The sequence below is a fragment of the Aspergillus nidulans genome, chromosome VIII (assembly GCF_000011425.1).
Source record: "Aspergillus nidulans FGSC A4 chromosome VIII".
In the NCBI taxonomy this organism is placed as follows: Eukaryota; Fungi; Ascomycota; class Eurotiomycetes; order Eurotiales; family Aspergillaceae; genus Aspergillus; species Aspergillus nidulans.
In genome coordinates, this window is record NC_066264.1 from 2,448,877 (window position 1) to 2,473,140 (window position 24,264).

Sequence of the window (24,264 nt, forward strand, 5' to 3'; positions counted from 1 at the left end):
TTCTGGTCACCGCCCACCGTCCGCCGTGGCAGTATTTCTTCCCGCAGACACGGCTCGCTACAACTCTACTTGAAAAGAATGTTTAATTGACAAAATAGTTCAATTTATGTCTATTACTATGGTATAACTTCTAACATCTTATTTCTTCTGCTCTGGGACTTGCGTAATGAGTTCTCCCTTTTCCACCGCCGACCGCAAGTTATCCAACACCAGAATCTCCATCTCCTTCTGCGTCTCATAGGTCATTGTACCGATATGCGGCAGAAGCATCACTCTGGGGTTGTTGAGCAGGCCGAGCTCTACAATCGGCTCATTCTCGTACACGTCTAGGCCGGCAGACATCACCTACTAACTTAGCGCCATCCATCAGAAGGTGACAGTGATCTTACCTTCTTCGACTCCAACGCGGCAACCAACGCCTTCTCGTCAATTAGCGCACCGCGAGCGGTGTTAACAATCACGACCCCGTCCTTCATCTTCTGGAACTCCTTTTCACCAATGATATGACGGGTAGACGGGTTGAGAGCCAGGTTCAGACTCAGCACGTCAGACGTAGCCAGCAGATCGTCAAACGAGACGTATTTAGCACCCTGCTCCAACTCAGGGCTCAGTCGCGACCGATTGTGGTATTGGATTGTCATCCCAAAGGCTCGCGCGCGGTTGGCCATTTCCTACACAGAGCGTATGTTAGCAATAATAGGCATAGCGGGCGCGCGGACATACGCGACCAATTCCTCCCATGCCGAGGATTCCAAGCACCTTTCCCTTGGGATCGTGGCCCAGCGTGGTTTGTCCGTGCCATTTGCCTGTCTCGTCAGTCCAGTACAACCCTTAGCTTTTGGGAGTGGCCGTACCCTCGCGAATCGCAGTCAATGGCACGTAGGCCTGTCTAAGGGCGCCGATCATAAGAAAGATGCCGACGTCTGCGGTGGCATTGTTCACAGCAACCGGCGTGCTAGAGACGGAGATTCCTATTACGACCATTAGCTTTAAACCCGCTATGGGTACCGTCATGACGCACCCTTCTCTGAGCAAGCAGGAATGTCGATATTGTCGTAGCCAGCTCCATTGTGGCAGATATATTTCAGCGACTTGGGCAACAGCGAGATCAATTCTGCGTCGAACGGGCCAGTGAACTGAAACCTGTCAGCGCCCTCCATCCCACGACCACTGGAATTGGAATACCTTTGTAGAAGTATTGGATCGGTAGATGGCGACCAGGTCATCGTACTTTCCATCTTTAAGATTGCGGATGAAGTCTTCTCTATTTCCTGAGGGGAATTCCTACATTGCAACTCGTATAAGACACTGCGCTGAATATACGAATGTCTTGATCGCTTACCTTCAGAGTCAGAATGGACGAGAGGTCCTCCCATTCTTTCCTGGCGTGGGTGATGTCGCCAATGAGTAGAGCGGAAGGCATGATGTCAGCGGGGTAGAAGCAGGGTAGAAGCACAGAAGTAGGTATGTGTTCTTTCGAAACGCGCAGAGAGCAGAGAAGCAAAAGAAAAATGGGGCTGGAAATAAGATTGAGAAGAGATGGAGGAATGTCTAATGGATTAATATGAGGGAACCGGTTATGGACTGGCGAGGAGCTCCTCCGCGTCCGTGGGGTTCATTTACTAGAGCTAGAACTGGGGTCTATCGACATACAGTGTATACAATCGGACTTCGGGGCACATGCGATGGCGTTTTTACCGCACCAGTCATTACTGCCTAATATGATTAGCCCCAGATGGCCTATTACTAGGATTCGCTACCGTCTGCGTTAATGCATGGCAGTGGGTGGCCTTCACCAGCAATTGTATGACCTGCAATTGAAGGTCGGCTATTGACCTGGCTTTTCAATACCCGACGCGGAGGAAATCCGGTGCTGCCCACCCCCACGCTGCGGGTAAATGTCCGGCAGCCACCATGAACAAATAAATACCCAACATCTTCAAGAAATCTGTTGTAAAGACCACTGTAGTACTATAGCGCATTTCAGGAAAGACATTCATCATGGCCACCTGTCAAGCCCTCGTCCTCCACGGCGCAAAAGACCTCCGCTTGGTATGTACCCCTCCCCCGCCCACTCTATAAAAGCCCCAAATCTGGACTAACACTTTCATCAGGAACCCAGACCGGTCTCGTCTCCCAGTGACGGAGAAGTTCAGATCGCCATTCGCTCAACAGGTATTTGCGGCTCAGACCTGCACTACTACAGCCACGGCCGCAATGGTGACTTCGTTGTTCGCGAGCCCATGTGTCTTGGCCACGAATCTTCCGGCATCGTCACAGCCATCGGCCCCAATGTACACAACCTGAAAGTCGGTGATCGCGTCGCCCTCGAAGTCGGTCTTCCCTGCCGCAAATGCGCCCTCTGTTTGTCGAACCCAAGCCGCTACAACCTCTGTCCGGAGATGAAGTTCCGCAGCTCAGCGAAGATATTCCCCCATCTGGACGGCACGCTCATGCAACTCACCACCCACCCTGAGAACATGTGCCATAAGCTTCCTGATACTGTTTCGTACGCTGGTGGTGCGCTCGTAGAGCCGTTGGCCGTCTGTTTACACGCTATCCGCCGCTCGAACCCCCCTGCTCAATCCTCCCTCCCACCAAACTACAAAAGCACAGCCCTCATCTTCGGTGCAGGCGCAATCGGTCTGCTCCTCGCCGGAGCCCTCGCAGCCCAAGAGACATTCGCGCACATCGTCATTGCAGACATCGATGACTCACGCCTGAAAATCGCATCAACCATGTCTCTCCCCAACCTTTCCACCTTCCAGATTCCTAAGCCCTCGACACCGCCTCCCCCGCGCGACGCCCCGCACGCCGAACAAACCGCCTTTGCCCTATCAAACGCGCAAGCCACGGCCTCTTCACTCAAATCCGCCATTTCATCCCTTGACCCCTCCGGTCTGGGCTTCACTCGCGTTTATGACTGCACGGGTGTGCCCGCTTGCGTTCAGACCGGGATTTACGCCGCCTCGCCGGGTTCAGTCCTCGTACAGATTGGCATGGGGAACCCCGTGCAGACGTTGCCGGTTGGCGCAGCGGCATTGCGTGAAGTCGATATCATTGGAGTGTTCCGGTACGATGGACATGCGTATCCGGCCGCAATTGAGCTGATGGCGAGTGGGAAGATGGATGTTGTTGAAAAGTCTGTTGTGACGCATCGGCTTGGGTTGCAGGATGGGATCAGAGCGTTTGACATTGCTGGGAAGGGTGTTGATGAGGGAGGCAGGCCAGTTGTTAAGGTTCTTATTGAAAGCGAGTCCCCCTAAACTATGGATACGAAGTATCGTCCCTTTTCTTTTCTTTTCTTTCTTGCATGTTGAATACCCGGGATGTGTGTTAGCGTTGATGTGGTGGGGACCGTTCCGTAGGCTTGCGTGGGGTGCATAGACGGCGATGGGAATTTTGCTTCAAGAGATTGTACATGAAATGTGATGATAATGCTATTTAGAAGGTATCAGATGATGATTCAAAAAATCTAAAAGATAAAACTTGGTTTTGGAGCATCTTAACTTTTGACTTAGGAAAAGATATATACAGGTACAGCTCCGGCTGCATGCATGTAGCAGTACACTTTTTAGGAAAACCCAAAATCAGGAGACGAGGGAACATTGTCTTACCGTCGCATATAGATACATAGAATAAAAATGGAAGATTTAAAAAGAGATGAGAGAACAGAAACAGACAGACCAGGACAGACAGGGCTCGCCCCTCCGCCCTCACTTCATTCCAACAAAATGCATTAACATACCACGAATAATAGAATAATTACCAAGTAAAAGCCTCCTCCACAAAGTCGACTACAGCACCCCTCCCAATTCGCCTCCTCGCCGCATCCCTAACCTCATCCGCAAACGCGCCCGGCCCACAAACAGAGACAAGCGTCGCGCCCACTCGGTTCGGAATTACCTCATCCAGAACAACATCCGGTCTACACCGTCCGGGGAACATCTGCACCGTCGCACTGGGACTCACAATCTCTCTCTTTGACTTTGGCTTCGATACAAAAAGCTGGATCGTCAGAATCTCGCGGCGCCCGGGCAGACGCAAGATGCTGTCCATCCACTCCCGTACCCAGGACAGATGCTCTGTGCTGCGGACAGACCAGATGAGGTAGATTTTCTGCGTGGGGACACGGCCTTGTGAGGCGCGGATGAGCAGATCGCGCACAGTGAGCATGTGGTGGGTTATCCCAGCGCCGGCTGAAAAGAGGACTGCTGTGCCATATGTTGCGGGGTCGGAGGGATGGGAGGCGTAGGGGCCCTCAATGAAGCCAGTTGTTAAATACGTGGAGTTCGGAGAGGAGAGGGCTTTGTTGTAAAGCTTGCGGGTCATGCCCTTGCGGGCGGCGACGATGAGAGAGACGGAGGTTAGTTGAATTCTGTCGTTGGTCGGGAGGTCGTTGTAGTGGGTTGATGGTGGGGTGGGCAGTTGCTTTTCGAGATCAGAGCTGTATTTCGGTGGTCTGTCGTTGTCGATATAACCATGGTTTGTGACGCAGGAGCTGGGGTCAACCCAGGCGACGGAGAATGGGTGCGACATCCAGAGGGAGACGCCGGGGATGTAGGCATAGACGTGGGAGCCCGCTGGAACGTGGACGCGTTTGGGGAGGTGGAAGGTGACCTTGCAGGCCTCGCCTGGGAGGGCTTGGACGACCAAGGAGGTTGAGCCGCGTTTGAGGGAATAATTAAGATAGATGAGGCGGAAGAAGCGGGCTGTGCGGTCGAAGAGCCAGAAGATGCCAATAGCGGTGATCCAGGGCATTTGAGGGAGATTGTCGAGGTCAATGTGGAAGTAGACGCCGAGGAAGGCGAGCAAGGCTGCAAGCTGGTGGAGGTGAAGGAATGTCTCATAAAAGGCATGTCTGATTGGCGAGGGAGAGTGCAGGAGGAGAAAGGTCATGGCGACTGTTCCTACCAAGCCCCAGGCGAAGAAAGGCGTGTTGCAGAGGCGGTCTAGCATGTCGGAGACGTCGGTCTCGTCCACGGCGTTGACGGCCCAGGCGACGGTGTGTACTATGCTCTCGATGACGACGATACGGCCTAGCCAGCGGTGCAGGAGGTTGTAGGTGTCGAAGCTGATGCGCAGCAAGGGAATCAACGGGTTGTTGCGACCAGCAAGGATGAACAAAGGTACCATATTGAGAACGGCCAGCGTTCCCGATCGACCTCGGAGCTCTGCCACAAGGGCGGCCTTGACGTTCTCATCGTAGTCCAGCAGAGCGCAGTAAGCAACCTGGCTCGCGACGTATAGCACAATCAGGATCGTCTGGAATCTAGACGGAAGGGTGCCCACGTTGATAGCAGAGGAAAGCTGAATCTCGCGGTTATGTCTCTTCCTGCCAATTGGGGCATAAAGCAGGTGTTTCTTGATGTTTGCCCATAGCTGTGAGTCTTCGATGCTCCAGAATGTTTGCTCTCGCCTGCTGGCTGTTAGGGAGGATATATGGCGGAGGTAGGCGTGGCTGAGCTGTGCGATCCGGCCGCAGAAAAGGATAAATGCAACACTGATGGCAGAAACAAGGATTATTCGCGTGAATAGAACATCTCGAGGGACGTTGACTCCGGTCAGACCCCGTGAGTACGCGTAGACATAGGTCTCGTTTGTGCTGTAGTTACCCCTGGGGACGAGATGTCCCGGGAGGTGTTCCATTGGAATCAAATGCAAAATATCTATACAACAGACGTCAAGTCTATCGACGCAAACAGATCGTTGAAAAGGACAGTGAACGATAGTCGGTACCGCCAGTTAAGTCAGAGCGCCGGCTAGTATGACGCAGATTCCTGGTGGCAGGGGGGAACGGGAGGAATGTTGTCGAGCTGTCACCCTTAGACGCCGGAGCCCCGGGAATCTGGTAAGGAACCAAGAAAGACGAAGGACTTCGGTCAAAGACAAAATTGTGGAGTTGGATTGGAAGCTGTCTTGGCCGCAGTAAAGCGTGGTGTAATGTGATTGCGATGTAGGTAGATGATCTGCATAAACATCAGAGATCGCCAGATCAAACACAATGCAAAAAGGGGTATCGTAAACAATAGAGATCGGCAAGTCAATTGGCATACCTTGTTTGGTAGAGATTGGCAGTTATCCTACAACTGAGCAAAAGGACGCCAGCGTCGCAGGCGAGAGAAAGAAGGATGAAGCAGACAATGCAGCGATTGTGTTTCTGAAAATCTAGACAAGGGATAATGAAGCAAGCAGGACCAGCCGACCAAATGGATAAGGCTAAGCAATGAAAGAAAGAGCGGAATGTTTGAGAAGAAAGGAGAGCGCGGTGGAGGACTGGAGGAGATCCAGTGAGGATATACAGGACTGAGACCGACTGAGACTGACGGTGGTGGAGCGACTGCAACTAGGCGCCGAGGGCCAAGGCTGGACTGGCCACAACACCCGCCGACTGCTCGAACTGTTTCATCTTCACGCCGGTCCAACGCCAATCAACACGCCAATCAACAGGAGCTCTCCCGATAGGATCTTAAGATCGGATGACAGCTCATGCGGAACTCAGATCATTCGACCTAGGGTATTAAGTTCCCAACTGCCAGGCGGCCATGTCTGTGCAGATATTCAGGGTCTGGAGATCCCAACGCCGGGGATATTTGCTGACTAGGCACTGGTGCGGTGGGAAAAAGTCGTTTCCAGCATAATTCCACAGAGATAGTTAAGCTAATATTGATTGGATAGCTGTTCTCCTCGATTCCACTTAGTGGTGTGACCTTGTGGTACTGGTGCCTACTCCTGCTTGTGGCTGAAATCGCATGAATCTTCCGTATCCCACTCGTCCACGATCCAGTCGCCATCATATTCAGCTGTCAGCTCACGCTAAAATACGGGTTTTGTGTGTGCCGAGCTTCCTATTTGCCAATGGAATTCTGGCAAAGACGAAGACGAGAAGGCCCTTGAGTTCGAACGCCTCCGAAGGAGTGCCAGGCTGTTTCAGGTCTTAGCCTTCCAGTCCGTCAGGTCCCAGCTCGTTTCGAAACCCCCGTCCTGAAGGAACAGCAATTAGCTGGACCCGAGGCTAATCAGAATTAATTAAGATTTATTATCTTTGACTCAAGGAATCGCTTTGGGCCGACAATTTAATCTATTCAAACCCCTGGCTATATATTGCCATTGTTTATCCTCGATCCTCTTGTCGTGCTTCGGAGCTTCGGCCCTTTGCGGGAATCATACGGTGAAAAACGTGGCATCCCGCTCATCCATCTCACTGACGATTCTCCCTTTGCAGATTGCCCAGAAACGATAGTGGGACAGAATCGCGCTGACGTGGTGCTCTTTCCTGCTTCCCGCAATGAACGACTCCAGTGCACAGGGTCGAATCGAACTCGAAATCGATTATCAACCGAGTCTTGGTGTTGGGTGGCATGACCGCACGTCCTCCTCGCTCCGAATCTGACACGGACTTCTATTTAACCAGAGCGTTGGTATTGGATAGGCCGAGCTTTGGAAGAGGAGATACCCCCACAGACCTGTCCATTCCCTTCGGCCAAGAACGGGGAACACCCCTTTTCAAGCGCACCCATTCAATAAGCCCCGAGCTCCGAACAGAATCCGGCCGAGCTTCGATGAAAACGTGAGGGTAGGACTGAGCATCAGGAATCGAAAGCTGAAAGAGTCGGAAAGCGGCCCGATTCATGATCCTTGTTAGGTTGTCAAGGAGGGGTTCGGGGAGCAATTGCACTCAACTCGAGACTCCCAACCAGAATCGTTCAGCGAGGTTTGCCGTTTAGGGCTGATTGTATCGGCGCTCTCAAACAGACAAGTTGATGACCAGAGGAAGGTGAGCCAACGTGAGTTGTCGCCGTGCTGCGTGGGGCTTCCTCGCAGCAGCCCCCTTGTAGGCTTATCAACACTTGACAACACTTGATGCCAAAGTCGCATTCAAAGCGCGACAAGTTCCATGTAGACAAACTATCCATGACGATAGATAGTGGCCTGATGTCGTTCCCATTCAGGATTCCGTGGACGCCAGCGACTCTGGAACTTTTTTTTCAGCCAGTGGGGCTGAGTGTACCCAGCAGTCGCTGCTCAGCATAAAAATACAGCATTGCTTTGAATTTGTCGTCTGGCCTAAGCCCATGGATTAACATTCATAAGGGAATTGTAAAGATGAAAGTTCAATTGGCTGGAAAATCACGTCTCTCCTGTGACGGGCTAATGTCAATAGCCGACAAAGGCCGACATCCCCGCACTCGGCAAATGAACCACGTGCCTGGTAACTATACTGTATTGCAGCTTACGCTGCTGGACCTTACCATACATATCTATGAAGCCTGAGGGAGAAAATCGCGATCGAGTCCAGGGTCAATGCAATTAATATATCCTCCTGTGGAGTAGCTTATCGAATTTCTTCTTTGGAGCCCGGAATTGATCTGAATTGTCAATCTAGTTTCCAAATTCCCAGCGATCCACGCTTTTGCAGCTGCATTCAGTCGGGCACTAAGCTCTTTCCTTCAACTAGAAACAAAACTGGAATCGTCAATCTACTCGCTAATCTCGACGGGGCTCGGTAACTATACTTGCTTTGTACTCCGTAGAGCATTTAGAACGGGAGGCTTTTGTTGTGCAGCCTTCCAATGTTAGCTGGACCTGACGATCCGATATAAGATAAACAACATCGTTACGTACGGGATGCGTAATACGAGCCATCTGCCTGGGCTTAGGACAGAACTTCTTCCATCCGCAACAATTCCATACTGAGAAGTTTCTTTTGCACGCACTCGTATCGGCTCGTGGACCAACCACAGAGCGCCTGATTATTCGTCTCGCTGTATTGCGCATAAAACGCGATTGGACTTGTGTGCGGAGACAGATACGCCTCAACGACTTGGGGAGCGAAGAGATCATTGCGGAGGTTTTCCGCTGCCCAGCGCTACGAGCATTGATCGTTCCTTTCATATTTTCTCATCTTCGACTTCCCCAACACCTTGATTCTGTCCAAAGAAGTGTTACTATTCTTATTTTAGCACTGAAAATGGCGTTATCACTACTTCAGCTCTAGATCTGGTTTGTATGATTGCCAGCAATGGACGTTCGAGAGCAGGACGAACAATCACCTGTGCAGGGAGCACCGGTATCAAAGCCAAAGGCTCGTCCAGATCACCAAATGAAGCGTGTTTCAAGAGCATGTTTGCATTGTCGACAGCGCAAATCCAAATGTGATCTGTACGTTTCTTTTGTTCAAAACCCAGATGGAAGTCATCGCCTAGGTACTGACTGTTATGTCTAGAGATGCCAGCGGCAGTCCCGGGGTACCACCATGCCAGCGATGTATTCGTGATCGTCGAGAATGTATCCTGGGTGGTTCGAATCGCGGAGGCCGTCGCATTCGAAAGAACAAAATTAAGAATTTCACTCCGGATACAAAAGCAACAACTCAGGAACCGGGCGTACATTCAACAAGTCCCTCCAACTCAGAAATCGTTCAACCGGCATCCAACTCGTATCCTGGCCCCGTAGTCTTTGTCCCCTCAAACCCTCCCGCTCCAACCGTGGCAACAACGACCTCAGTCTCTGTTGACGAGGAAGATGCCGCGTCTATCGGCTCCGTACCGCGGAATCCCTCTGATGCATGGCAGTGTCTGACTGACATTGCAAAGCGAGGCACCGACGGGCCTAGTCCTGCAACTACCGACTCTGTGCGCACTGGTACAGGCGGATATTCCACATATAGTGCACTCCAAAATGGCGATGTGGCTAGCCTCCAGACGAAAACCGGTATAAAGGCGTACAGGCTGGTGCAATCGCGATCCCTTGATGCGGGTACCGTTTGGCAGTTGGTTGCTCGCTACGCAGAAAATTTCCACCCGTACCTCCCCCTGGTCCCTCGAAAATATTTCCACCGCGCTGCTCTGGACGCCTTCGCGGATAATGAGAAACATCTGCTCACTGCCGTTATCACAATAGCATCAAAAGACTTAGTTGAGCGACCGGAGATTCATGAGTACTGCTCCAAGTATATGCATGAACTGATTTCCAGTATTGCTGCCGGGGCTGACTGCGATGTGGAAGCCGTGGAAGCACTTCTTCTGCTCGCCGAATGGGAACCACAGGGCTTGCGGCCAAAGATAGAACGAGTTGGGCGCGGCGAGGAGGACCGTGCTGCCTGGATGCATGTCGGGCTTGCCCTGCGCTCAGGTTACTTTTTGGGGCTAGATAGGACCTCATTTCGCGGGGATTCTTCTGGAGATACAGAGGCAGAAGCACGCAGACGACTCGCTTGGACGAGCTGCTATATCTCGGATCGGCTTATTTCTGTGAGAATTGGGCGTGCGTTCTGGTCGCGCGGCCCTGGCCCAATGACTGGCCTTGTCAGCCAGGATTTTCCGTCACTTCAGCCTGTCAAAGCGGGGGACGAGGATTATGCCCAGATATTCCAAGCTACGCTGGACCTCACACAACTTTACGGAAACGTCCACGATCTTCTTTACTCTGGAATGCGAACGAGTAATCAGATGATGTTAATGGGGGATTACGTGAAATATGTAGACGATTTTCGACTTGCAATATTGCGGTGGAAGTCGCGTTGGGGCTCGCTTAAATGTACGCGCGCTGCTTCTGAGGCGAATATCTGCTAACTGGTATAGGTTCCCCGCCTATGCAAACTACTTTGCAGTTGTCATACGAATATCTTAGACTCTATACCAACGCTTTCGCTTTTCAAGCTGCAATTTCCCAGTCCTTGTCAAAGCAGAAAAACGATGGCCGCTCCCAGAGGGAGCATTTACGAGCCACGTTTGACAACGTGGCCTCGATGCAAGATGCCCGATTTATTATTGAGTCATTAGATGCCGCAAAAGTTTACCTAACCATACTTGTCGAAACGGCCGATCCTGAAAAGCACCTCCGTTTTATGCCACTAAGGTTCTATCTGTACGGCATATACGCCGCAGTTTTTCTCTATAAGGTATCCCCAATCTCTAGTTTGTGTACTTAATTGAGCTAACAAACCAGGCGCGATCATTTGGTGTCATGCTCCCTGCAGAGGAGATGAATGTCCGCGAACTTGTTACTCGGACCACAGAAGTACTGAAGCGAGCCAGTGCCGGGCCGGATGATATTGGAGCTCGTTATTCTAGGCTCCTTGAGCTTCTCTGGCGTCCAAAAGCCACCGCTCCAGCTTCGCCGGCAGGGACTCAGCAAAGCAATGAAATCGTGATGCAAAACACGAACCCCCTTTCACAATGCGTGTCTGGCCAGGACGGCTATGTGCACTTCAGCCCAGCAAACGATTTCTCTTGGTTGGATCTCGAAGCTGTTGGTGACTATGTCTCAGGAGATCCTGGCACATTATCGTTGGATGCCTTGCAGAATCCTGGTTTATACCAATCCGGCGCTGATCGAGAATGGCAGATTCCAATGTGGTCAGGCGATATGACGAGCGCTCTTCTATTCTGATCACTGTTGAAAGGCCTTAGGTATCCTTGTCAGGATTTAGTGGAATCGAAACGATACCCGATGTGGAGACCGTGATCCATAGACTGTCCCCCCACACCATCGATGCGGGGTATCGGGGGTTGCTCCGATCCGAGGAAAACCGCCCTCATCCCTGGGTCTGCTAGTCGTTTATACCTGCGCCAGGGCCAAAGTATCTAGCCTACCCCGATTCAAATTCTACCTTGTGTAACTCAACTATGGCGCAGTTAAACGAGATTCGCGGCCGACTCGCCCTCATCACTGGCGCTTCTGGAGGGTGAGCCCACCCCTTCACACCATCTCAGTGACTAGGGCTAACATGCGCTTAGGATAGGAGCGGCCTGCGCTCGCCAACTCGCTGAGAAAGGCGTTCACCTAGCATTAACATATGCCAGCAATCTCTCCGCAATAACCTCCTTGACAGAGCAAATTAAAACAACGTTTCCAGATCTGCGAATTTCCATCCACCAAGTCGACGTGGCATCCGCAGAACAAATCCAAGACATGTTTCTTCAAATAGATAAAGAGCATGGCCAGCGCCCCGATATCCTTGTCTCAAATGCTGGATACGGAAAACGCGTCCCCCAAGTTTGGGACATCACATTGGAGGAATTTGACTACACTATAAACGTCAACCTTCGCGCCTCCTTCATCCTGGTCAAAGGCGTTGTAGAACATATGCGCAATCAACGCTGGGGCCGAATCATCTTCATGTCTTCGATCGCTGCATCTGGTGGTGGGATAAATGGTTGCCGTATGTGCTTTGTTTCTCCTGCCTTCAATTTTGAATCAACGACTAAGATCAGTACGTGCAGACTACGCGGCCTCCAAAGGCGGCATGACAGGCATGATGAAGAATCTCTCCACACGTCTTGCAGAGTTCAATATCAGCGTCAACGACGTCGCGCCCGCCATGATCGGGGACACCGGTATGATTCCTAATGCTCAGGCGATCCCAGAAGTTGCGGCAGGTATTCCCATAGGAAGGCTGGGTGTCCCGGAGGAGGTGGCTAATGTGGTAACTATGCTTGCTACAACGGGGTATATGACGGGACAAAGTTTGTTGTTGGCTGGAGGGTTGAAATAGCTGTAGCTAAGTCTCTTACTTCGGCGCTTGGGACCACCCAGGTGTATTGGTACCCCCCTGAGACAATAAGTACTCAGCTGTCCTCCTAGTATGATGTGGCGATAATGAATAGACAGTATTGTTGAACAACCGTATTGCCCATCGAATATCGGCTCTAGCGTTCAGGGGGTGGTTGAGAGCCCAGCGAAGGCCGTAGCTCGAGGCTGCACTGTATTGCACCCATGCCAGCCGGATGGCCTGCCCCCTAGGGATTGCCTGTCCTCCTTTTCCCTATCACCAGCGTTCCCAGCTCAGGAGCATGATTCCAGCTTGGTTTTCCTCCTGTGAAGTTAGACCGCGTAGTCAAAACCATCACTAATCATATACAGGTTCTTCGGCTTCATTCGCATACTGCGGGGCAGGGCGGCAGGGCTGAGCCCTATATAGGCACTTCCTACACTTTTTGGGTGCCGGACTCGACCAGGACCTCGAGAGTGGCGATTGGACATATCACATATGGAATATACGCTCAGAATAGCCCGGAAGCTTGATTCAACGTTCTGAACTTAATTTGTGGACTAATCAGATTTGACCGATATCTAATAAGTAGTTGACTGTCACAGCCAATGAGAATGTATTTAACCAAGAACGGAAAAGAAAAGAATAAAAAGAGGTACAAAGGTGGCGGATTGAGTACACGAAGAAAGGAAAAGTAAAAACGACAGAAGGAAGCGAGTGACCATCTGAGTAGAAATAGATTGGCTGTATAGAAAGCAAGTAGGTATAAGAAATGAGGCACAGGTAGCGGTAGGTAAATAGGTATGTAATCTTCGAGGAAGATGAGATCTAGTCTATTATGTATGTGCTGAAATGTTTATCAATGATATGCAAGACGAAAAGATAAGTCCAAAAAAGACCAACAACCCTCGCAACATTACGCAAAAAAATGTGGTATTCAGGGGAATCAAAGAGAAGAGAAGAGAGTTGAAGATTTAAGCCGGACTTTAATTCTTCTTCCCCTTAGGCACACGCGCAAGCCAGTAAATGAAGACGGCGGCAGCGATGTTGAAGGCGATGTACGCCCACATCAGGCCGAAGTTGCGCCACGCGTCGTCGTAGTTACTGTAGACGGCGGACAAAAAGGTATCCGTGCTAGAGATTTGGCAGAATGTGCACTCGGACGTGGCGTCAGGGTTCTGAAGGTAACCGCCAACCTGAGAGATGTAGGGGTCCATGTACTCGGAGCAGGTGGTGTTGCTAGGGGGGTAGAGCGTCAAGTATTCGACCTGTTCGCAGTAGGCGGTCGTACCAGAAACACCCGTCGATAACATGGCAGAAACAAGATAAGTGAACGGGGAGACGCGGTACATGAAAATCCAAAAGCCCGGGAGGACGTCCGGACCGGCGAGGACACCGCAAAAAATCAGGCAAAGGGAGAAGAGCAATTGTGCGATATTACCGCCTGTTTCGGCAGTTTCAATACCGGCGATGATCATGTGCGCGAAGGTAGAGGTGAAGAGGAGGAAGGCAAGGATAAGCAGGAACATGAGAGCCCCACGCTCATGGACACTGTCGGTGGGTTCGGCATTGCGGTAGAGACCGACAGGGTAGTACCAACAGAAATACATGATGACAGCCATTAGGGTGTTCCAGGGGAGCTCCACAAGGATGTTGGCTGTCATGAAGGCCTTCCAGGAGTAAGCCTTGGAAGGACGCTCGCGGACCTCATACAACGCGCGTTGGGTAACAAAGTTTGGCATGATCTGTTGGACAAGGTTACCGAAGATGGTCATCAGCATGAAGATACTGAACATCTGGTTTTGGAGACCCTGTCTAGTGTTCTGTGCCTGGAAGAACGAGAAACCAATGTAGAGCGAAGTCAGGATGCTCAGTGCGGCCTTGGAGTAGATGTAGACAGGGCTGCGCCAATACTGCGAAAAGACACGGACAAGACATTCCCAAAGTTGAACGGAGAAAGGAGCCGCGAATTCGTTGTATTCAGAGGGGTCAGATGCAGAGGTTTCGGTGGGCTTTTGAGAGAGAGTCTCCTTCAGTTCGGCGAGATGTTGGTGCACAGCTTGACGTTCGGGACTCTCGCGCCAGACTGCAGGCCAGTCGATGTCACTGTGGGATCCAGGTGCAGCGCCAATAACCTCAAGCATCCATTCCGCAGGGTTGGCATCGGCAGGGAGCTTGGGAGCACCGTTCCGTTCAAAGTAACTGGCCAAAGTGGACGATTTCTCACCAATCTCGCCAAAATACACTGTCTTACCACCCTTTGCCAGGAACAGCAATCGGTCGAAACGTTGGAAGAGCATAGCAGAAGGCTGGTGGATAGTGCACAAAATAGCTTGACCATGCTGTGTCAGAGTGTCGATAAGATCAAGGATAGACCACGAGGTTTGACTGTCGAGACCGGAGGTAGGTTCATCAAGGAAGAGGAGCAACTGGGGCTTAGCAGCGAGCTCGACACCGATGGTGAGACGCTTTCTTTGTTCCACGTTGAGGCCTAGAAGAGTTAGCAAAGTATAGCGCTTAATGGGCGGAAGAAGCTACCTTCACCAGGAACACCGACGACGGCGTCGGCGTAGGCTTCCATTCCAAGAAGTTTGATGACCTCTTCAACGTAGTCGAGTTTCTCCTGGCGGGGTGTTTTGGCCGGCTGACGAAGCAAAGCGCTAAAGCGCAGTGCCTCACGAACAGTGGTAGTGTGAAGGTGAAGGTCCTGTTGTTGAACGTAACCGGTTTTTCGCTGGAAAGACTGGTCGCGAGGGCGACCGTCGACCAACATCTCACCGGTGACGACGCCCATAGTCACACGAGTAGCAAGCACATCGAGCAGTGTGGTTTTACCAGCACCAGAAACTCCCTATTCAAATTAGCAATAGTCCGCGATGAAGGGAAACCAAACATTACCATTAAAGCAGTGCAAGTACCGGGTTTAACCCATCCATCAACATGGTCCAGAATGCGCCTGGGTTCGTTTTTGATCTTGATATCGTAGCAAACGTCCTTCCAGTGGAAAATAGCTGTCTGTCTCTGGATATTGGCAACATCTTGAGTCGACTGATCAACCTTTTCACCTGCTGTTGCTGGGCTGTGGGTCTCGACATCGTTGACGCTGGGAGGAGCCTGGCCGCGGCGGAAAAGCAACACCTCACCCTTGGACTTGGCCTCGGAGATGTACTCAGTCGCGGTCAAGTAGGTGAACAGGAAGAAAGCCATGAACGCAAACATGATACCCAGATTTCGCCACTCATGGCTCTTGGTGTACTGATAACTTTCGCGGAGGTAGGTAGTACCGTTAACCATCAGTTCACCAGGAGTTGCACCCACAACAGCACACACTCGGTTGGCAGTATCACCATAGCTGGGAACGAGTTCACTCTCAGAGCAGGGGAATAAGCGGCCGTGGAATTCATTCACCATCAAGCTTTCGAATCCATAGGCAATGGGGTCGATATAATTCATCCAGCGCGACCAGCCCAGCATGTTCCTGGTAGGAATAGTGAAACCGGTATAGATAACAAGGCCGAGAATAAGGATGGCAGCCGGGACAAGTGCCTGTGACAAGGTACGGGAAGTAGCAGCCATTGTACGAAACAGCATCGACATCGTCAAAGTCGTCACGAATGAGAATAGCAGGAAGATGAAGAACGCGCCGGGTTCGCGACGAAGATTGGTCATGAAATAAAGTGGGATGTTGAACGTGAACGTGTTAGTGATCTTGTAGGGCATGTCACACAGCATCGATGCAATGGCTTCCGCGAACGGGTGGTACATGGCGTAACGTGCTTGTTTCTCAACGATGGGGCGTTGTGCGTAAAGGGTCAGGATCTGAAGACTGTCAGCCAAGCTCAAAAATAATCGCAAGATAAGACATACCTCGAGCGCACTACCAAAGGCATTGAGCAAAACAGCAAAGAACAGCAGAGCCCCACGGGAGTAGAAGCTACCGGTGTCATTGTCGAGGTCGTAGAACACACTACCAATAACCAGAGCCATGATAAAGTTTCCAATCAACTGACTCAGTGTCAAACTGGCATCACCCTTGAGGCGCTGGAAACCACGGATCATGCACAGGTTAACCTGCTCCATGACAGACATGGTGTATGGAGACTTGACACGCCTGTTTTGAGTGTTAGTTACCTGGAGTGAACTAAAGCAATTTGTACTCACTGGTTCTTCGACTGCATGGCCCTGCGGGATTCGATGAACTTGTTGACAGATTCGCCGCCAAGAGGGAATTCCTGGTTGTATTCTTCAATCTCCCGCATTAACTGCGCATAAGCGTCACTGTTCTTCCAGGCGGCCGCGAACTCATCAGGGGTCTGTGGAACGCGGCCCTCATAGCCCTTTCGAACAATTCGCTCTGCAGGGCTTGTGAGAGAAGTGAGGAAATCGGCAGTAGTCTGACGCTCTGGGCATTCGAAGCCCATGTCAATGAAGAACTGCTTCGCATCATCTGTTCTACCAAAGTAGATTTGCCTTCCTTCATACAAGACAGTGACCTTGTCAAAGACCTGGGTGGCTAGATTAGCAAGAGAACATGCGAAATGGAAGAGTTCAGCGTACATCATAAGCGCTCTGAGAGGCCTGGTAGATGGCAACAGCCATAGTCGCACCAGAGTATTTGGCCATCAAGTTCAGGGTACGGCAGAATTCCTGTCGGTCAATTAGCACATATATCCCGACTGAACTTCCGAAAACGGCTCACCAAAGCGTTGGCACTATCCAAGCCACGAGTACTGTTATCCCAGCATTGCAGAGGACTTGCGCTCAGGGTCGCCTCTGCAATACTGACACGCTTGCGCTCACCACCACTGACACCGCGAACGAAATCGTTACCGACACGGGTGTTGATCGTGTGGGACAGACCCAACATGGCCATCACGACGTCTCGCATATGGACTGCATACTGTTCCCTGGAGACACCAGGGAGACGATTCCGCGGGCATCGAGCCAGCGCAGCGAATTTCAATGTATCGCCAACAGATAATTGAGGGAAGTGAACATCGGTCTCCGCCGTGTAGATAGCTTCACCACGGAACTGCTTGCGCATCTGCTTTGCCGGAATACCTTGGTAGTTGAGCTGGGACTTCTCGTCCATAAAGATACCGTTCATTTCACCAGCGATAGTCTTCAAAAAGGTGGAGCAACCACTGCAGTAAGTCAGTATCCAGCGATACTCCCGTAGCGGTCTGGGCCAATCTTACCTTCCAGGTCGACCGAGTACGACCAGCATCTCGCCGGCCTTGACCAAACCGTCAAAGTTGCGGAGAATCTCGATCTTCTGCTTCCCATGCCCCATCATAGACCGGACAAGCCCTCCGATCTGCAAGACAGAGTTGAAAACATCCTTCTGGTAATCCGTTGGGCTGCCGTAACCGTGAACGCTAAGGTTTGTGAACGAAACGCCAGCCTGACGCGGGAGGTACCTCTCCGGGTCGCGAGAAGACAGCGCCAGAAGATTCTTCATCCAGTTCTTCGCCTTGAAGTTGGGGCTGTGTGGGTTGAGTGTCGAGTCCTCACCAACCTCAAGAAACGGGTTCTCGATATTGTGCGTAGAGTACTTGGTCGACTGGTGCGTCAGCTGCTGGGCGAGCCGTGTGACTTCCTCTTCGGCATCCAATTCATAATCGCGCTCGTCCTTCTCGCGGGCGGTTTCGGTAGAGCTGAGGATGCTGTTTGAACTAGAGGCCAACTTCTCGCCTGGCGACTCGGCATGGGATTCATTGTGCAAAGTTTCGGTCTCTGTGATCGCATTACCGTGATTCTCGATTCCTCGTGATTCCACCGCCTGCGATGGGCTGACGCTGGTATTAAAAGTCCCAGTTCCTAGAAAAGACGACATGGTTGCTGGGCGTTGAGACAACCAGTCTCAGGGAAACGGGAAACGAAGGGACGCCCAAAGGCTTGTGGGGGAAAAGATAAGCAAACAAACACAAAGTGACAGTAGAACGCTATTGTCCAGTATAGCAGGGATGTCGAGTAAGGAGAAAGGAGGAAAAGAGGGGGACTTTCTGAGAAGAAGATCAACCCTTCTGTAACTGAAGATCGACGGATCCCGTAGCTTAAGAATGAGGAACAAAACCACAGGACACCATTCTTATTAGTATCATTTCACGCTTCTACCCCAAAATCAGAAAGCGAAAAAATTGCAGAAAATTAGTGGCGCGCCAAAGTCTGGGCTCTCGGAGAGAAAGAATTCTGGCCAAACGGGTGCGGCTACAGCAGCTTTCCGAGCGGCGAGCAGCAATGAACGGGTCTGCTGAGATGTGTCCCGAAGCAACGGACTTAAGCGATCTGGAGAAGAACCGCAGACGGACGTAAGACTCATTATGACGCTGATCCAATCCTGGATCATTATTCCTGGCTTCAATGGCTGTGGTAAGAATCACTCAGGATGATGCTTGTCGAGGGATGGTTATTGTAAACGTCACTGTCGTCGTTGTTGCACTACATAACTGTCATTATGCCTGTACAGACCCTTTACAGTAATTGCCCCTGTCCCCCGTGTCTCCAGTATTATCGCTATCAGATGGGGCTCCATGCTTCATGGACCCGTATCGCGTATCAAATTGCGATACGCATTTTCTACTCTGAGCCAAATATTTACCATAGAGCTTATTATTGGGACAACACCATCACTCTACTATATCCACACTCTTTTATCACCTGAGTCTCTACTGTACACCTGGAGGGGACTGATTGCGGCCGTATCATTCCGAATTGGGCCGCTTTGGTCACAGAGCATCAAACTGGCTCTGTAATCGCTTTATGATTTATGCCAAGGATATCCACGGCTGACGTGCATGGGGATTGACTATTATTGTTTGCGGCCCCGGTTATCAGGGATGACGGTGGGGCGGCAAGATGCCTTCCCGGGCCCGAAAGCCACTTGTACCCCTTTCGTCCCGGGTCGGGCTCGCGTTTTCCAGTTCCGATTAGCATAATTGCGCATATTATGATGCTGAGTCAGCTAAGCAGATCTTAGCTGCGGATTTGTCAACTCTAAGCCACCGATCTCTCGGCACGGACGCAGCCTCTTCCGGATACGGGTAGCTTGGCCTTGGAAGGATTCCAGACTAACGCTCGGTTCGTCGTGGTTTTATTTTCCGGCACTTGAAGGAATCCGTTTCAGAATGTTTACAGAATGTGGATTTGGGTTCAGCTGCATTGCCGAGCTGTCACCCACGCACATTCCGGGCAGCCTCTGCCCGGAATGTGCGATGTGTTCATCTTGGCGTCGCCAGATTCCTGTCAACCAGGGCCCCGTGGATATCGTCAGCCAGAGCTACTCTGTATATTACCGCCCAATCTAGACAGGTCGCGTAAGCGCTAAGCAAGTGGATTCAACCGGCTCAACCGGTTCCCCGTTCTAGTCACAAGGTTCGTTTATCGTTTATCGAGTCGGTTATCGATCCGTTCTGATAGCCCTTTGACGGCTTACGGCTTGGCCTGATGTCCATGCACCGACACATGGCACGACATTCATCGACAGATGCATCTGGAAAATCTTGAAAAGTATCTTGCTTAACCGATCTTTCGCCCTGCAGATGTATGGCGTTCGCGTGATAGGCTCCGATTTGACGTGTCGTAATCAGCTACGGTTAAGCGAGGCGGGCTACTCGATAGCTTCGTTTCAAGTACCGGCTTCCATGCTTTAGCTATCATTCGTGGCGTCTGGCTAATCTGCGGATAATTAATCCCTGGCAACCCTCGACAAAAACAGTGAAGGGGCAGTGGCTGTGCATCTTACCGCCAAAGATCATTATTATTTGAAAGATTCACTCCGAGTAATGAGTGGATTCCTTAAGAGTCCTAAGACTGGATCCTCGAGCTGAATGATCGAGTAGCCGTGCGCCGTACGGGCTTGGGCTGAGCTTTGTTGTTGGCCTAGGCTAAGGCTGCACCACGGTTGCGCAATAAGATGCAATCCTCTAACCGAGCTGTACTCGTGGCTTCGCAAGACTTGGAGCTGCCTGGCTTTGTCAGCTCAAGGATGGAAGTACATATGGCGACCATCAGGATCAGGATTGACTCTCCAATCAGGTCTATTAGAATGACCTCAAGTGGTATCGTGGGGATCTAGTCTCGAGTGGTAGTCTAGCTATAGACTTCAAAGGGTCCAGAGCCTTGAACTAAACCTGGCTAAACCTGGCTAAACCTTGCTCAAACTGGCGGTCTGAACATGGTTGAGATCCTTCGTCTTCTAGCTCCTGTTGCCTACGCGCACGAGACATCTGGTAAGACACGCTTGAGACAAGTCCAACAACGCAAAGTCGCTGCCTGATTCTTTGAAGTTCTTTCCGCTAACTCCATGTACTATTTACCTCTCACGGTTTTAAGGCATGGCCCCCACGTATGCATTAATATCAGATCCCTTTTGAGTACTAGGTAAATCTACTCGCGTCACGTGCCAGTAACCGAGTCGTATGGGCTACAGTACTCCCTACTATTAGTTTCTCCTACGCACGCGCATGTGCCTAGTTCCTTCTTACAGATGGGGTAATAGTGATAGGTTACTCAGCGCCAATCCTGCTGCTTTAAGATGCGAGGCGCAGCATGCGGATAGTTCGAGAACGGTGGACTAAGATCTCTCCGTTTGGGGGACGTCTCCCAGGGTCAAAAGCCAGACTGGCTTACTGGACAAAATATGTTATCTACAGGGCAGTCATACTTTGATGACCCTTGATATGAGGTAATCCTCACTAGGTATAGACAGACATGAACATTGTTAGAGTATGGACGTTCTAGCTATCCTCCTCGTCACTTTCATCGTCAATCGGCTCCACAAGGAGACTTCCGCCACGGCCAACGTTGTCCCGGATGGAACCAGCATCGACCGCGTAGACGACTCGAGGCATGGGAGATACAAGTCGGAAGCCATATGTATGGTCGTACCCACCTGGCTTCTCTACTGGAGTTGGGGTTGCTGCCTCAGCTTCCTTCGTGATATCATAACACTCGACAAAAGCGTAGAGCTCCTCCATGACTGCATCAGGGGCAAACCTGCGGATCACTCGGTCACCTGAGGGTAGTCGGATACTAATTCGGACAGCGTCTTTGACGCCCATGTCTGGTTCCTCCGGGATAGACTGTGCTCGCCATCGCTTCCATTGCTCAAGATCGCGTTGCCGCTTCTCTTCGGCTGCCTGACGTTCCGCTGCTAGTTGCTCTTCGCGCTGTCGGGCTGCTTCCGCCTCTCTCCTCTGTCTCGCCCGTTCCCGATCGATGGCGAGTGAGCGTTCGTATGCCGAGTCTTGTTGTTCTCGGAGGCTCCGAGAAGCTTGCTGCTCTGCCCGCGTAACCCGGATCCGTTCAAGAGGCTCCTTGTTCTGCGCGATGGCAGTGCGTAGTTTCTCTACAAACTCTGCCGGCGACGTAACGCCAGATATTCTGGCGATGACGGACATCGCAGTCGAGGAAACGCTTGGTGTGTGCGCTATCGCAGCAGCGAACGGGAACTTGGTGCATCGGATAGAATTTGCGACTTGGTATGCCTCGGCATCCTGTACGTTGCCACCCCAAACGATGATGTTATTTTGGGAATCGTTGATAAAATCGGTGACCTCTTTGGACAAGAGGGTTTCCCTAACCCACGCATCCGTGTGATCATGCTCAGGGGCGCAAAGCACCACTAATAGGAACTTCAAGTCTCGGTGTGCTTTTTCCAATGCCATATTATATCCGTTCTCTAAGAACGGGAGTGAATGAGCTCCATATTCCTCCTCGAATTCGCGGATAAACCTCGCGGCTGTATCTTTAGGAGCCAGGGGACGCCGGCCATTGGTATTTCGCCCAACACCTTGTAGAGCTGGGCTTGCTGTCGTATTGAGTAAACGTGGGAGGAAGGGAAATAGGGATCCGAAGAGGCGGAAGGAGCCCAAGAACAGTCTATATAAGAGGTTGAACGGAGCGAAGACGAGAGCCAGTAGGAACGGAGGGCGATAGACGGGCTGGTCCCCAGGCTGGGTCGCGATCCGAGGAGCCGGATCGGCTGCGGCGGAAGCTGAAGAGAACCGTGCAGTTAGATCCTCATGCAGGAGATTCTGTGTTTGTCGATTTGGACGGGCAGGGCTGGCACTCTCGAGAGACGCGCGGGCTTCTTCAACGGGATCCGGTCCTTCGCCATCGAAGAATTTGGCGATTGCAATCTATTCGCATTAGGATTAGCAATGAATCATTCAACTAGCTCTCCAACACGCTTCATACCTGAACATTCCATTGCGATCGACTCAGCAATGCGATGGCCTCAACCGGTTCCTGGCCAGTCACAGTGGTATACGTCTCCAAAGCCGACCTCTGGCTGTCAGAGAGCTCGGAAATATCCGGCCCAGATGAGGACATTATTGTCAATTCGGTGTTTATTCCATAAAAAGGCGAACTGGAGTCACCAGGTGTTCATTCAGCAGGTACTCCAGTTGTCAGTAAGAATGATCGTTGTGGCAGCAACACAAAGAGATTCAGCAGCTCAGGCTTCAGGAGACCAATAATTGATACAGATATAGCACGATTTCTCCTCTGTAGATTGCCTTACAGTTGGAAAGTAGCTCCGGCGAGCTGTCCAGTTCAGACTCAAAGAGCTCCGTCATCGCTGGCTGAGGTCACGTTGCCCGCCGCCTCAGCTCCGACCGCCCTTGCACTGCGGCCTTCCCCTCCCCGCAGACTCGTCCTCTTGCAGCGTCGCCGTGCGGCCTCCCGCTGCTCTCCCTTCCTCCATCAATGACACGAGGCGTCCATCGCGTTCTTGATCGAGTATGATAATTTACGGCTGCTTTATATTGATTTGAGTGACTCAATGTGTTAAGATCTAGCGACCGTATCGGCAACGCCCCTCTTCGTCCCATTGGTGTCGTCTAGCCCAACCACGACTTGTCGCGCCGGTATATCCTGCTTACTCACAACGCCCCGTCAATAGAGGAATGTGGTTTTCCTCTGCATATCCCCTGCTGCCCGCTGATATCTCGTTTCGAATCAATGGACAACTCCCTGCGTTGACCCGCCTTTGCTTTTGGAAAGATCATGGCCTCCGTCGGGAAGCCTAGTTTAGAAGACGCCCGTCGTGGGACGGGGTCGCCGAAGATGAAGGCGCGAGGTGCGTTACTTGGCCGTTGGAGCTGCCGGTCACTCGAGTGAAACGCGGATCGGACGCGAAATCCCCTCGTGCAGACAAACTGCTGACGTGCTTATTAACTCTAGAAAATGCAAAAGATACCCTGTGCCGGAATGTAACCATCTATGGTCGATGTCGTTATGAAGATAAAGGTGCCTCATGCCTGTCGGGACTAGAATTTCTGGATTACGTTTGTCTGACTGTAATATACTTTTCAAGGCTGCGCTTTCAACCACGATCCGCATAAGAACTCGAACCAATCGGACAAGTGAGCATTCCAATGAGCCGCAACTCATATTTGAAGTGTGTCCTGGTCGTTAACGGAGAACTCCGGTAGCGCCAGCAAAAAGCGTTTCAATGTCGACTCGCCCAGCTTCACGCCGTCCTTACTACCGTCGAACGGGTCTTCCCCAACGTCTTCAAGCTCCTCCCTGAAAAAGTCCTCTACAATTTCTCCGAAAGCCGCGAATGCTGCTCCTTTCCAACCCAGAACAGCCGCTTCAAGTAAGTAGACAGCGTATGCGAATTCCAGGGTATGCTGACCATATAGGATCAAACACTAGTACCCCGGGCGTTCGACAGGATGCAGTGGCTCCTGACTGGTCTGTTGCCGAAGCACAAGAATTTATACCCCAGGGCTTTGACCCAACTCACATGGTATGTTTTT

At 51.4% G+C, this 24,264-nt stretch overlaps 8 protein-coding genes across 8 annotated transcripts, besides 1 other annotated feature; 4 read left to right on the forward strand and 4 right to left on the reverse strand.

Moving 5' to 3' along the window:
* Positions 1-24,264: part of a sequence feature (contig 1.12 753..174100(-1)) that runs on past both edges of the window.
* ANIA_00775 (D-mandelate dehydrogenase-like dehydrogenase) lies at positions 139-1,510 on the reverse strand (the record flags this gene model as incomplete). The annotated part of the gene is made up of 7 exons (XM_653287.2): positions 1,343-1,510; positions 1,186-1,284; positions 1,022-1,136; positions 855-971; positions 724-806; positions 390-671; positions 139-345 (listed from the first exon to the last, which is right to left on the reverse strand). The coding sequence occupies exons 1-7, from the start codon at positions 1,421-1,423 to the stop codon at positions 139-141; spliced, it is 984 nt and encodes a 327-aa protein (XP_658379.1). The 5' UTR covers positions 1,424-1,510.
* Positions 2,002-3,266, forward strand: ANIA_00774 (NAD(P)-dependent alcohol dehydrogenase; the record flags this gene model as incomplete). The annotated part of the gene is made up of 2 exons (XM_653286.1): positions 2,002-2,052; positions 2,115-3,266. 2 exons carry the CDS (start codon positions 2,002-2,004, stop codon positions 3,264-3,266), a joined length of 1,203 nt encoding a protein of 400 aa, XP_658378.1.
* On the reverse strand, positions 3,766-5,649 carry ANIA_00773 (ferric reductase family protein; the record flags this gene model as incomplete). Its single annotated transcript, XM_653285.1, has 1 exon — positions 3,766-5,649. One exon carries the CDS (start codon positions 5,647-5,649, stop codon positions 3,766-3,768), a length of 1,884 nt encoding a protein of 627 aa, XP_658377.1.
* ANIA_10120 (uncharacterized protein) lies at positions 9,023-11,394 on the forward strand (the record flags this gene model as incomplete). Its single annotated transcript, XM_050613310.1, has 4 exons — positions 9,023-9,162; positions 9,242-10,539; positions 10,584-10,903; positions 10,951-11,394. 4 exons carry the CDS (start codon positions 9,023-9,025, stop codon positions 11,392-11,394), a joined length of 2,202 nt encoding a protein of 733 aa, XP_050469137.1.
* Positions 11,527-12,625, forward strand: ANIA_10122 (SDR family NAD(P)-dependent oxidoreductase). The gene is made up of 3 exons (XM_050613311.1): positions 11,527-11,689; positions 11,742-12,166; positions 12,228-12,625. Exons 1-3 carry the CDS (start codon positions 11,631-11,633, stop codon positions 12,497-12,499), a joined length of 756 nt encoding a protein of 251 aa, XP_050469138.1. The 5' UTR covers positions 11,527-11,630; the 3' UTR covers positions 12,500-12,625.
* Positions 13,048-18,332, reverse strand: ANIA_00771 (pleiotropic drug resistance family ABC transporter; the record flags this gene model as incomplete). The annotated part of the gene is made up of 8 exons (XM_653283.2): positions 13,048-14,987; positions 15,035-15,347; positions 15,395-16,315; positions 16,364-16,607; positions 16,658-17,001; positions 17,054-17,143; positions 17,196-17,640; positions 17,695-18,332. 8 exons carry the CDS (start codon positions 18,330-18,332, stop codon positions 13,483-13,485), a joined length of 4,500 nt encoding a protein of 1,499 aa, XP_658375.1. The 3' UTR covers positions 13,048-13,482.
* ANIA_00770 (clathrin-mediated endocytosis regulator UBX3) lies at positions 21,235-22,831 on the reverse strand (the record flags this gene model as incomplete). The annotated part of the gene is made up of 2 exons (XM_653282.1): positions 21,235-22,638; positions 22,697-22,831. The coding sequence occupies 2 exons, from the start codon at positions 22,829-22,831 to the stop codon at positions 21,235-21,237; spliced, it is 1,539 nt and encodes a 512-aa protein (XP_658374.1).
* Positions 23,176-24,114, forward strand: ANIA_10121 (uncharacterized protein). Its single transcript, XM_050613313.1, has 5 exons — positions 23,176-23,239; positions 23,293-23,579; positions 23,684-23,749; positions 23,817-23,865; positions 23,935-24,114. The coding sequence occupies exons 2-5, from the start codon at positions 23,507-23,509 to the stop codon at positions 24,107-24,109; spliced, it is 363 nt and encodes a 120-aa protein (XP_050469139.1). The 5' UTR covers positions 23,176-23,239; positions 23,293-23,506; the 3' UTR covers positions 24,110-24,114.

What these genes read in the sequence shown, in the direction of transcription:
- ANIA_10122 (XM_050613311.1), top strand. Translation starts at nt 11,631, where the DNA reads ATGGCGCAGTTAAACGAGATTCGCGGCCGACTCGCCCTCATCACTGGC. An exon ending in ATCACTGGCGCTTCTGGAGG is followed by an intron (nt 11,690 to 11,741) that starts GTGAGCCCACCC and finishes ACATGCGCTTAG; the next exon opens with GATAGGAGCGGCCTGCGCTC. An exon ending in TGGTGGGATAAATGGTTGCC is followed by an intron (nt 12,167 to 12,227) that starts GTATGTGCTTTG and finishes CAGTACGTGCAG; the next exon opens with ACTACGCGGCCTCCAAAGGC.
- ANIA_10121 (XM_050613313.1), top strand. Translation starts at nt 23,507, where the DNA reads ATGGCCTCCGTCGGGAAGCCTAGTTTAGAAGACGCCCGTCGTGGGACG. An exon ending in GCCGAAGATGAAGGCGCGAG is followed by an intron (nt 23,580 to 23,683) that starts GTGCGTTACTTG and finishes TATTAACTCTAG; the next exon opens with AAAATGCAAAAGATACCCTG. An exon ending in ATGTCGTTATGAAGATAAAG is followed by an intron (nt 23,750 to 23,816) that starts GTGCCTCATGCC and finishes ATACTTTTCAAG; the next exon opens with GCTGCGCTTTCAACCACGAT.